Source organism: Pseudopodoces humilis, chromosome 13 (assembly GCF_049639895.1).
Source record: "Pseudopodoces humilis isolate 2021_Gansu_Grassland_sample_001 chromosome 13, ASM4963989v1, whole genome shotgun sequence".
NCBI lineage: Eukaryota > Metazoa > Chordata > Aves > Passeriformes > Paridae > Pseudopodoces > Pseudopodoces humilis.
In genome coordinates, this window is record NC_142212.1 from 2,238,330 (window position 1) to 2,250,680 (window position 12,351).

The following is a 12,351-nucleotide window of genomic DNA, read 5'->3' on the forward strand; positions in this document are numbered from 1 at the left end:
GGATTGAAATGGATCCTGAGTGCTGATGCCCTACAAAAGTACTTTGTGCCAGTAAATGTTAGAGTATTCCCAAGGAAACTGTGCAGGGAGAAAAAAAGTGGAAGCTTCCCATCTCCCTGGCTTCAGGCTGCTGGGATTGTTGATAAGATAAGGAATTTTAGCAGCAATTAGCAGGGTGCCTGGGTCGTAGAAGGGAGATGGAACAGGGTTTTTAGTGGGACGTGTGCCAGCGTTGGAGGTCAGGGCTGTGCTGCCGTGTCCGGGAGCAGCGATGACGGGGATGCGTCTGCAGCAGCATTGCAGTCACACCACAACGTGGTGGTTACCATGGGAACCATGAGAAAAGAGGGAAGAAAAACATTAGGAGATCAAAATGATTGAAAGCACAGTTCATTTAGCCCCTGTAAGCTGCACCATAAGCAGAAAATGCAGCGGTGGAGGTAGCCCAGACTGGTGTGGGGTGTGTGGGGTTGCACCATTCCAGCAGCTCTCCCCAGCTGAGGAGCAGAGGCTGCTGCAGTGGAAATTCTGCCTGGCACACACTGACCTTTCCTCCCTTCCCCTCTCCTCCCTCCCACCTCCCCCCATGTTTAATTAGGTCCATGATATAGATTGGCGCTAATTAAAGTGTCAAAAGGGCATGAATAGTTGCTTATTTTATCTCTTTGAATTAAAAACCATTAAAAATCAATTTGAGGGCATGTTGAAGGAGGCTTGTTATTAGAGTAAATTAACATAATGGAATTTAAGCCTTTGTCTTCTAAGGGTTGGTTAATGTTTAAAAAGAAAGCCAAATTCTACACCTAAAATAAACCCCCCAGTTGATATACTAGGAATTTAAATAAATCTGAGCATATTTAGTTAGATGACATAGAATAGTTACTTCATCACCTTTGGTGTTTCTGATACAACTCAGCTATCTTCTGGAAGAGTAACTTTCTCTTTTCCAGACTTAAAATTGATTCCTGATTTCAGGTGGCATTTAAAAAGTTACCAGCTTGCCAAAGGACAGGACAGATCTGGGAGCATCCTCTCAGAACCAAAGCTGTATTAGAGTTCTTAATCTGGTATTAGGTCCCCTAATTCCCACTACTTAAGGTAGTATTTTGTTTATCAACTTTATAGTCTTAACTCCTTTAATTAGCAATTATGAAGTAAATCTTACCCAATACATAAAGGTGCTGTGTTTTTTCAGAGAATATCATGAAAAAAGATTAGCTGGTGAGAAGAAGAGAATGGTGATGAAGAGTGAGAAAAGATTAGCCTATCTTTATGTAATACCTGAAACAGCTTTTAATGTTGAGCTGATGATAAAACACAAGGCTTGTGCAGGGGCAGTGTTTTATTTTGGCAGTGCTGTTTGTGTTTACAGAAAAGAGGGATGGTGCTGCTTTGAGACAGCTCCTGCATCCCGTGACTGGGCCCGGTGAGCCAGCTCAGAGCACATCTGAGCTCGCAGATGGAATAAGGAGCTGAGTTCAGGATTTGCAATTGTGTTAGGAGCACAAGAAATACGCTTCAAAATATATCTACTGAAAAGGAACAGATGTCTTTGTCCTTTTAATAAGTTTCCTTCTGGATCATGTAATAATTTAGAATATTTTTTTTATTTGCATCCTGTACATTTTTCCTCTGGAGACAAAGAGTCAGAAAGCAAATTTATTTATTTTAATTGATGCTGTTCCTTGAGTATTTATTGGTCCTGAGAACCCACTGGCTCAGCCTTTGGTAGCTCACTGTCAGCAAACTCAGTTCTGCTGTGGGATTGAAGGTGGTCAATATTTGCTGTTTTCAAATCTATGCCCACATTGTTTGTGTGACTTGACTGCTGAGTGGTGCATAGACTGAGAAGGCAAAGGAGAGGGTTCCTGCTGTAATAAATTAATAGATTTTGTTAAAAGACTGGGTTTTGCATTGCTCTTCATGGGTTTTTTTGGCTTGTCAAATGGAATTTTTATTTTACACTAAGACGCTAAGAAAATGAGTAGCTACCAAGAAAGGATGTGGGAGTTGACTGTGCAGAGGACTTAGCAATGCATGAATTAAGCAAAACCCCACATCTGCTTCAAAAATAGGAATAAACAGTCAAAAATGGATACAGAAATTTGCAGCAAATGAATAATTTTCATTATCTCTGACTTGTACGATAGAGTTTTGATGTTGGGAAAGTAAGACAGACATGAGCATTCAAACAGGTGTACTGATGTACTTGGATTCAAAATCTTCCTAATTTATGATTTGGCAAAACTATTCCTTTGTGTTGTGGAGTTGAATTCCCTGAACTTTCCAACATCCTGCAGTTTATTTAGTGCCCTGTCCTGGGTGCCAAGAGGAGAAATTGCAATTGTCCCACACTGTTCCACACCCATGAATCAAGAGCTCCCTGACCTGCTGAGGCAGCAGTCTCCTTAACCTTGCTAAATGTCAGAGAAAGAAGTATGAAATCCTATCTGTGTCATTTTGCAGAGAAATTTGAAGGTCAAACAAATTGTAGGCCCGCTGGGAAATAAAAAAACCTGTTTCTCGCAGCTCAGTTTGAGGAGCTGCAGCATGATGGCTTTGGGAGAGATGGGGCTGCTTTGAATTTTCACTTGCAGCCTCAGGGAGCTGTTGGGAGCTGGGGCTTGTTCTTCTCTGAGATGTGAAGGTGTCCAGTGCCAGTCCAGGGGGCTCTGAACTGGTAGAACTGGGCACCTTGTGGTCACACCCAACTGCACTCAGTGGTCACCAGCAGGAACCCGAGATCTGTGCTTCCAGGCTGGAGGGAGTTTGTGATGGATGTGGGGATAAACATGAAAAATATGTGCATTGGCATCTGGGAGAGGGCTTTTCATTTATCTTCCAGATGCTTTGCAGACGGAAGAGTAAAAAAACGTGTCCTCAACTAATACGTGCCTGTGGCAAGATGGTGTCTTCATGAAAATTTAGCAGGAGAAATATGCCAAGAAAATATCTAAGAGTAGGATTAAAAGAAACCGAAAAACTCTAAGAACACTAACCTGGAATTGGTGTAAATAAAGATCAGGTGTTAGTAACAACATCATTGAGAATACTATTTTTTTCCCAGCCTAATCAAATATTTAAGTAGAAGGTGCCTCTGATTTTATTTTTTTCCCTTGTGATATGTAGGTAAGTGTTAAACTGAGCTATCTGGAGCTAAATCTGTGAGAATAAGTAAAAGAAATGGGCTCCAGACTTGAAGGGCTGTGCCTGGCATGATTGTTCCTGCTGCAGATCGCTCTTCCAGCTTGATCCCAGCTGGAGGCTGTGTTTGCCTTTGGGCAGCATCTCTGCAGAGGCAAAACCCAACTGCTTTAAGTAACACTTCCTTTGAGTGATGGGCTCAGAATGTGTGTGAGATACAGGCTCTTTTTATTAGATTTGATGGCTGTGCCAGCATTATTCCTGTGTTGTACCTCTAAAGAGCCATAGATCATTGTTGCAAATGTGGTTTGTAGATGAAGTGGTTTGTGTTTTATGTTCCACTGCAAACTGGCAGCAGGGTCAGACAATTTTACCAGAAGAGGTAAATTATATGCTTTCATAGCTCAGAGAGAGAGATCACACCACATACATTTTTGTGGTTAATGTCCACTTTGGGGATAAAATTAATTTTTCATGCGTGTTTTGAGGAGGCAGAATTAAAACTCTTAGCATTTTAGTGTCATTGGGGGATTGTCTCAGCCTCTAGCTATGTTAAATGGGACTAATAATTTCAGCTAATCAGTGTCTAACAACTTCTGAAAAATGGAAACTAGTTTAGGAGTGATGTAAAGAGAAGTTTTCCACATTAGTGGAATGTTGGGCAAATGCTAATGAACTTTTGTACAGTTTCCACTTGTGTTTGGCGAGAGGGTCTCCTGAGGTCAGGACAGAAAGTTAATAGTAATGAGTCCCACGCTGAACCAAATTGGGAAAGCCTGTATACATTTCTAACTTTCAAAGCAGGGCTACAGATGTCATGTGAGACATGAGTCACTGAGTTTGTTTAAAATTTTTTTTATATTAGATTTTTGTTCGAGAAGTGTTACAGAAGACAACTTTGCAGCTGAAAGTAACTCCAGAAATAGCAAGGGATGCTGTGGAACTTCAGGCTGATATTTAGTAAGGCTTTAAAGGGTAGTTTTTATCCACTTGAGACAATATTGGCAGCAAGAGGCCTTTAGATCTCTACATGGCTTCATCATGGGTAAAACTTTTAAAATAAGAGAGTGGCTTTTATTTTCATCAATAGTTTGCTTTTTTTTATTCACATTTATTTCATAAATCTCCTGCTGCTGGGCCAAATCCTACCTCAATGTATCATGTGAATCCATTCTTCTGATTTTTTCCTCTAAAGGAACCTTTCATCTTTGTTACTCATGGGACTGATCTGTGATTAAAAATCCTAAAAAAAAAAAAAAAAAAATACTTGACAAGAGGACCAAGAGCTTCAGAAAGAAAAGTGGAAGAGACCCTGTGTGCTCCCCCTTTAGAATCCATGGCCCTCCTAATCCAGCTCAGACTTTGGGAAGGGCCTTTCAAGTTAGACTGAGAAAACAAACCCAGCAAAACTTGGCATGCTCGAAGCTCAGTTCCAGAGCTACTTTATTGTTGTGAGCTGCTCATTCACAGTTTCTGTGTGTCACACTGTCTTAAGGTTGCTCTTTCTGTGAGTTTCATTTGAGTTTGGTCTTTTTAAATGCACCTTTAGGCATGAAGTGAGCATATTGTTGAGCATGAAACCCGTTGCTTTCCTTCATCTGCACATAATCATTGGATAAATAGTTAATTGTTTGTTTACGTCCTGGGAGAAAATGGTTTTAATGATTCTAATCAAACCACCAGGCCACTTAGCACAGCCAGGAACCTTGCAGGGCATTGGATTCTGGCGTTAACCTTTGTGCTCCAAGACACTTTCATACAATAAAAATTTGTCTTTAACATCCTTCAATGCCCTTTAGTGCTCAAAATGAGGTTTTAGCAAGCATTGATAAGGGTCTGTGGTTGGGGGCGTGTTTTGTTTCTTAATTGGGTAATTCAAAGTGAGATGATAAATAGCTTGGGAAGGGTTTTTTGTATGATCCATCAACCTGAGTAATGTGCATATACCTGGATGCCCATACATAGTCCAAGGTGCCTTTTAGTGCTATTGCTCCAGGCTTTTTAATCTTGGGAATTTCAGTCAACCCCAAAATCAGTGGCTGTTCCTTTTTCTGTGTGTGATTTAATCATAAGTATTGTCATCGCCATTAGCCATAATCCTCCACTGTTGGACTGTCCTGAGGACTTTGGCCTTTGTTTCATCCCTAATGAATCTGTTTTATGTTGCATGTGTTTTCCTGAGTTACAGTAAAACAAATATGGTGTTTTTCACAATAGCAGCTTACCTGGAGATCAGACAAAGGCAGTTTTGGGTTTTTTAGCAACACCTCCATAGGCCTTGCAGCAGCCAGTGCTGTAACATGAATGTGCTCCAAGTCAATCAGTGCTGGAACAAACTTCTATGGTGGATAAAATCAAGTATAATAGATTCTTACCAGCTTTCTTTTAAGTGGAACGTAGTGATACATTAATACTTCGGTTTTTTTGGGCACAGGGTTCCAGATTTCGTGAGGGAGAAGCGCTTTGGGAACTGGCTGAAGGATGCCCGAGACTGGGCCATCTCTCGGAACCGCTACTGGGGGACCCCCATCCCTCTGTGGGTCAGCGAGGATTTGGAAGAGGTGAGCAAGGAAAATGAAAGGTTCTAGTTAGCAAAAAACCCTGTCTGTACTTGTTGTTTGCTTATTTTGGTATGTCTTTGGCTGCTGCAGCCTGAAGTCCTATTTACATGTTTTAATAGCATATCTGTATAACCCATCTATATTTGTATAATAGGTGATAGATCTGTGCATGTTTATGGGTTCATTTGTGTGCCTGTGCAGGCTTTCTTTGCTTTTGCTTGGAAACTGCAAGCAATTTTTCTTGGTTTTTACATTAAAACTAATCTTGTCTTTCCCAGAAGAATTTGCAGTGATGGCAAATCTAAAGGAAATAATAAATGCAGTGAGAAAATGGCAAGGAGGAAATTTATTTTTTTAAATTTTTTTTTTGGTAAAAAGACTCCTTTAAGTCTGCTTTTGAAATTCTGGTGGTTGGTTACTTCAAGCCAAATGAGTTGCTGATGGCATAAAAGCAAGTCCACCACAGCAGAACAGTGAAGATACATATTTGTAGTGCCACAAATGTGAATGTAGCAGACTGTAAAAATACGAATCTAGTGGAATGATGAAAATGTATAATGGTAGTGCTAGAAATGAGCTTTGTCAAGCTGCAAGGTACCCTGCATTGGTAGCATAATGCAGAAGGCATGAGTGAACACTTGACACAATTTTGATGGTTTTAAAACTCTTTTTGAAGGTAAAGTGGGTTTGGGTTTTTTTGTGTGATGTTTCCTTTTCTCTTTTTTTTTTGTATTGGGTTAGTTCCATCAGACACACATGATAAGCCTTCCTCATGCTGAGAGTAGGAAATGGTAATCAGTGTCAGGATGTCCAGGGAAGGTAAATACTGATGGCAGCATCCCAAGCCTTTATTTTTATCTCTCTTGATTTGAAAAAGTTTTACTCTTCATTTTAGACCTGAAAGACCTCGAGTAGGAAAACATCTGCTAGAGAAGTATATTATGACCTTAAACTTGCTGTTGCTTAGATGTGCACCATAAAGCATTTTTATTTCCTCTTCACTGGGAATCTTGGTAGGCAGGGAGATACTGGGATAGGGAGGGAGCTACTCCTGCAATTAGGATTTAAGTATCTAAGAAAGCTTTGGCATTTGGATTCTATTTGTGCTGTGAGTGTGTTTGTAAATTACTGACAAACCAAGTGCTTCTGTCTCTCATATAACAGTTAAAGTTTAGTTTGAAGACTGACAATTTATACACACTTTCTTCACATTCATCTAACATTTCTAAGTCCTTTGTTTGATCTAACAATTTTTTTTTACGTAATAAAAAGGCTTTCAGTGTTGTGCCTGGGTATTTCAGTCTACAGCTGAAAATGATTGTATAACGGTTTCATTACTTCCACTCCTTGCCTCTAATAATATTTCATTTTCTGTTCAGTCTCCCCTTATCTGGATTCCAGTGTGTACCAATTTTTTTTTTGCTTTTCTAGGTTTGATTTGTTAGTTTTTAATAACAAAATGATGTCTAACTTGGAAGATTGACCTTTCCTTTGAAACGAGCTGCAAATATTCCTCAGGGTTTGGTGTTCTGAATAATGATGGAAATACCAACAGGTCTATTATTTCTATCCATAGATGTCACACATTTCTGTTTGCTCCAGAGCCTGAATATTGTGCTTTAATAGATGAGTACAGCTTCTGAACTGAGCTAAATTTCAAGTTAGAAGTTTTTTAAAAAATATTCATTCTTTTTGTGTGTGTGAGATATGGCTTGAAAAACAAATAGTGCTGGAACTGATGTAAAACTTAAAGCCTAGGTGACATCTGCTCTCCCAGTAATGATATTCCCTCAGAATTCCCTGACTCCAGTGTTACTGCAGCCGGGTGCCATGTGGGATTGCAGAGCAGCCTCTTCATGTTTTGCTCTCAGAAGAACACTTTGTTGCATGCAATTATGCTTTGCATATTAAATCCTGGAGAAGTAATAACCATTCCTTATTTAATATACAGTAAGGTGAATTAATTGGTATTAAAGTGAATTTTATTACAGATCAATAACTGCTTTTGCACAGTTTTATTTTAGTTTTCTTTTAGCATAATTATCAGGTAGAGATGCATAATGGAAGTTAAATTTTGAAGCTTGTGTTTATTGCCACATTTTTGCAGACAGTTTATCATTTTAAGCTTTCAAATTCCAATGATTTCCTCAGTGAAGGAACACATCTCATTTGGATTAGATAATAAAATTTTTTAATATAACACCCAAGTTGGTAAAGCAGATATAGGCTCATTTTATAGGACTTACATATAAACACAAATTATAGTGTTCACTATTCAGTGATGCTCTGAAGTTCCCGGATTATTTCCTGGCTTGTCACTCATGGTAAGCCTGCCCTGGGCTGGGTGCCCTCTGTCTTGGCCAGCAGAATGAGAGGGCTCTGGCTCTGCTCTCCTGAGGGTGAGGGACCCTCTCCAGGTGCATTTCTGGGCTGCTTTGAGGCTGCATTAAGGCCACTTCTGGCTGACTGTAGCAGTCATTTCTTCTCCTATTTCATATTCATGAAATGTTTTCTGGTGATCCCAGGCCATCTTTCTGACATACTGTGCAGGCTTCTTCCTTTCTGTGGGCACTTCTTACTCCTCAGCTGTGGTGCTGAACAGAGCTGAAATGGCAAACCCACAAAAACAAACATTTTATTTTAAACCCCAGGGGCTGCAGGGCTGTGCCACGGGAACATGGAGATGCATGAATGCTGCTGGATGCCTTCATGCTCCTATTGACGTGGATAATCCTGGATGTAATGTTCATTTTCTTAGCAGGGGTTAATCTTGACCTCTGGCTTCACCTTAGGTCTTGGAGGTGCTGACACAGCCTGTTAGAGTCTTTGCTGCTGTTCAGTGTTGGTAGAGCTGGTTTTGGAGCTGATGTGAGCCATCAAATGGAGGAGCAGCAGAGGGCCCAGGCTGTTGGAGCAGCCATGGCTGCTGAAGGGATGTATCGAGCAGAAGCTTTAATTGGAGAGCATCAGCCTGTGTGTGCTCTGTGCAGAAACGAGGGGGTGTGGCCTAATGAGGGATGGAATTTGATTAGCATCTGTTTGCTGCATTCTCCTCATGCCTTTCAGCACCTAATGAGCTCCCCTTGGGACAGAGGAGCTCCATCCTTCTGTCTTGGACAGAGGTGCTTAGTGGTGGGGATCTGTGTTACTCTGGGGGTTGGTGGATTGTTCACGTGAACTTGGGTTTATTTCTTCCATGAGTGATTTCTGGGTGCAGTTCTGCATCAATATTCAGAATTTTGCTTCAGCATTGAAGCACTTGTTCAAAAACCACCAAATAATGAGCAGCTTTTCTCCCTTACAGAGAGAGCTTAGTGTGAAAATATATTCAAGTACAAAGGTTAGAGAAGGTGTATCCAAGGGCATTTTTTTACCCATTTTTCTATTAATACCTTTTCTTCCTCCAGCAGTGCTGAACTAAGCACCTGCTGCTGCTCACTTGTGCCTGTGTGTTTTCTTATGGAGCCACATGAATGAAGAACAGATCTGGGTTAAAAATAGTTTGTTGATGTAGACGTATTTTTACCTGGGATCAATCCCCTGGTGTAGTTTGTATGCATTCTGCAGGCTGTTTTACCTGGCTAGTGGAATCATTAAATGTCCTGCCTCACTTCCTACAGAAAAAAAAAATACAAAAAACATAGATAAGCAATGAAAATGTTACATTTCCAAAGTACTTTAACAGTAGAAGATAGTGATTAGTAATGCTGATCAGCACTTGAATCAGACTGGGAAAATCATGTCTTAAAACCCAAATCAGACTGAGTTTCTGTCTTCTCTGTAATTCCATGACAGTTTTTTGGAATTAAATACACCAAAACCTTTCAGTTAGTCAGAATTTCCATGTGTATACATATGCATATATTTAAGACTAACTATAGGAATTGAGCAGTGCTCTGATTTTTTGTATCTTAAGAGCAACTTACAAAGTTATTTCATGTGAAAAACGTCTGGCCTATTTACAGCTTTTTTATGGTGTTACATTTAACTCCTTCTCTGTCAGATCTGTCAAACCCTGGGGTTTTTCCATGGCAATTCTAAATGGGAAGGATGGCATGTGGGAAGGCATCTCCAAAATCCAGGTCTGTACTGCAGCTTGCGGCTTGTGAGTCCTGCCAGATGAGAGAGGCCACAGGGCTCTGGGAGGGCTCATTTTGAGTAAAACCTGAAGCAAAGAAAGCTTTGCTTTCTGCTTTCTCATGCAGTTTTTCAGAATCATTGTTTCATGATGTCATTGCAAGTCTGGTGTGGAAATCTGCCTTTTTCTTACTAGCGTGTTGATGCAACAAAACCAAGAAGAGTAGCTGTGACACTTTCTTCACTTTAAATAAAAAGCCTTTAGCATGTGCAGTTTAGTCTACCTGGGATGTTACACATGTGGATAATGAGCTGGTTATTTTAGGAGAGGAACCTGGAATCTGTAACTCCTATTTGTCTGCTTTGGAGAAACTGCCCCCCTGCCAATCCCACATTTTTTTGGTAACCTGTCCAAGATGCTGCTGCTTCCAAGTCTCCAGTTCTCGTAACATGAATTGTATTAAATCAGTGCAGTGGTCTCTAACATCATTTGAGGAAGGAGAGCCTTGTACAAAATTTTTATTAATTTTTCAGCTCTACCAACTAGTAAAAGAGATACTGCAAGTCTCCTGCCTGATATTGAAAAATAAAATAGCTGCTGAATGCAATTAACTGGCTACATTTCTTGAATTTCTCCTACAGGTGGTTTGTGTTGGTTCAATGGCAGAACTGGAGGAGCTGTCTGGAGTGAAAGTCACGGATCTGCATCGAGAAAGGTGGGTCGCAGACTCTTCACTGGGTAGATGGGCAGATATAAAAAATCCTTGTGGGTTTTTTTTGCCCAAACTCTGGGAAACAGATTTAGGAAATAGAAAAGTTGTGACAGGACTTGTGATTAACACATAAAAATTTTCTTGTGTTCTGTTAACAGAAACTTCAACTCTGTTAACTTTCTGTTTAGTTTCAACAAAGTTGTTGAACACTCTTAGTACAAAGATTACAGAGGGTGTCAAAGGAAACGCTTTGAAGGACCTTTTTGAAGAGTCATTAAAATGAAAGCCAAAACTGCTGTCACCCTAATAGACCAGCACATGAACTTCTCCTAACCTGGTTTTGTTTGGGGCTGCTGGCTGTTTGTCCCGCAGCATCGACCAGCTGAGCATCCCGTCGCGCAGCGGGAAGGGCGCCCTGCGCCGCGTGCCCGAGGTGTTTGACTGCTGGTTCGAGAGCGGCAGCATGCCCTACGCCCAGGTCCACTACCCCTTCGAGAACAGGAGGGAGCTCGAGGATGCTTTCCCTGCCGACTTCATCGCCGAGGGCATCGACCAGACACGAGGATGGTAACTTTGTGCCATTTATTATGTCAGGTTATTGTAGAAGTAAGGCCCGGCGCTTGGAAGGTATCGGAATGTAACGGAAAGATAGTAAACCCCCCCCCTCGTTAGTATGGTAATGACCCTTGCAATTAGCCAATAGCACCTAGCTGTGATGAAAACAGTGACCCTAGGTTATAAAATGTCAAATTCTCCAGCAATAAACGCCATTTTCGCCATCCATCACATTGGTGTCTGTGGGTTATGGACCAAGTGGCCAGGGGAGGCCACCGTGCTGTTCCTTGAACCAGGGTGTTTGCCTTGCTTGAAAGACAACAGGTTATCACCCTGTGTCTAACACTTCAGTGCTTTACTATCTACTTGAATAATTTATATGTTTAACAGCAGTTTATAATGCAGTTACTTCTCATATCTTTAATGCTGTACAGATAATTTGGCTGTTTCTGTACAGATAAGTGTATAATTGGTTTTTTAAACTAAAACACAAGGTAGTCTAAAGCTCGGTGACAAAAAAGTTGTTATAGAAATAGAGTATTAGCAAGAAAACTTCCCAGCTTTTATGGAAGACATCATTAGGTAATAGGGCACATCTTTGGCCTGGTAAGGAAAAGTCTCAGCAGCTGAATGATCACAGAACTTGAGTTATGTACTAGAGACAGAGCTGCACTTGAGTCACTTGAAATGGAAGTCAATGTGTTGAGGAATTCAAGCCAATGTGTAGCATGGTAATTTCTACCCCAAGATTAAATTTGAATTTTTGGCTTATGTGAGTGCAGAAAAAAAATTAAATCAAATCTTACTTTGTTAAGATTGTATAGTTTGCAGAAAAGTCAAAGTTTTTAGCTGTAACCTACATCTGCTTCTTTCACTCTGGATAAATCCTTTTCAATCATTGGTGAAAAATTTCCTCTGATTTTCTGTGGTTAATGTTCTCATACATACTTGCATGCCTGCATACAGTTTTAGTTTTAGCATTGCAAAGTGTTTAGTCCATGTCTGAAGTTTGAGGTTGACTGTGAAAATTGACAGATTAAGATGAATTTTTGTATTTTCTGGATTAATGATTTTGACTGTGTCCAAGCAGAACTTTTCCATCCAGTAACTTGAGGTATTAGAGCTAAATAAATTCCTCTGGAATAGAGTTGGCACTTCCCTTTGCCCACTCCTCTACTCCCCCAACAAACCAAGCAACCAAAGCAGGCAGGATGCCAAATACAACTAAATTTCATGATTGTAGTGAAATGTCTTTACTTTTCAACCTCTTAATTGTGATGCAAAAAATTATTTAATACCTT

At 40.4% G+C, this 12,351-nt stretch overlaps 1 protein-coding gene across 3 annotated transcripts in view; it reads left to right on the forward strand.

Annotated features, from left to right (window-relative positions):
• IARS1 (isoleucyl-tRNA synthetase 1) overlaps nt 1–12,351 on the forward strand; it is a 92,211-nt gene that overhangs the window by 40,400 nt on the left and 39,460 nt on the right. For all 3 annotated transcript variants that reach the window (XM_014260450.2, XM_005531822.3, XM_014260449.2), the window contains 3 exons: nt 5,579–5,705; nt 10,425–10,498; nt 10,868–11,062. In XM_014260450.2, the coding sequence (XP_014115925.1) occupies nt 5,579–5,705; nt 10,425–10,498; nt 10,868–11,062 (396 nt within the window). The remainder of the gene's footprint in view (nt 1–5,578; nt 5,706–10,424; nt 10,499–10,867; nt 11,063–12,351) is intronic.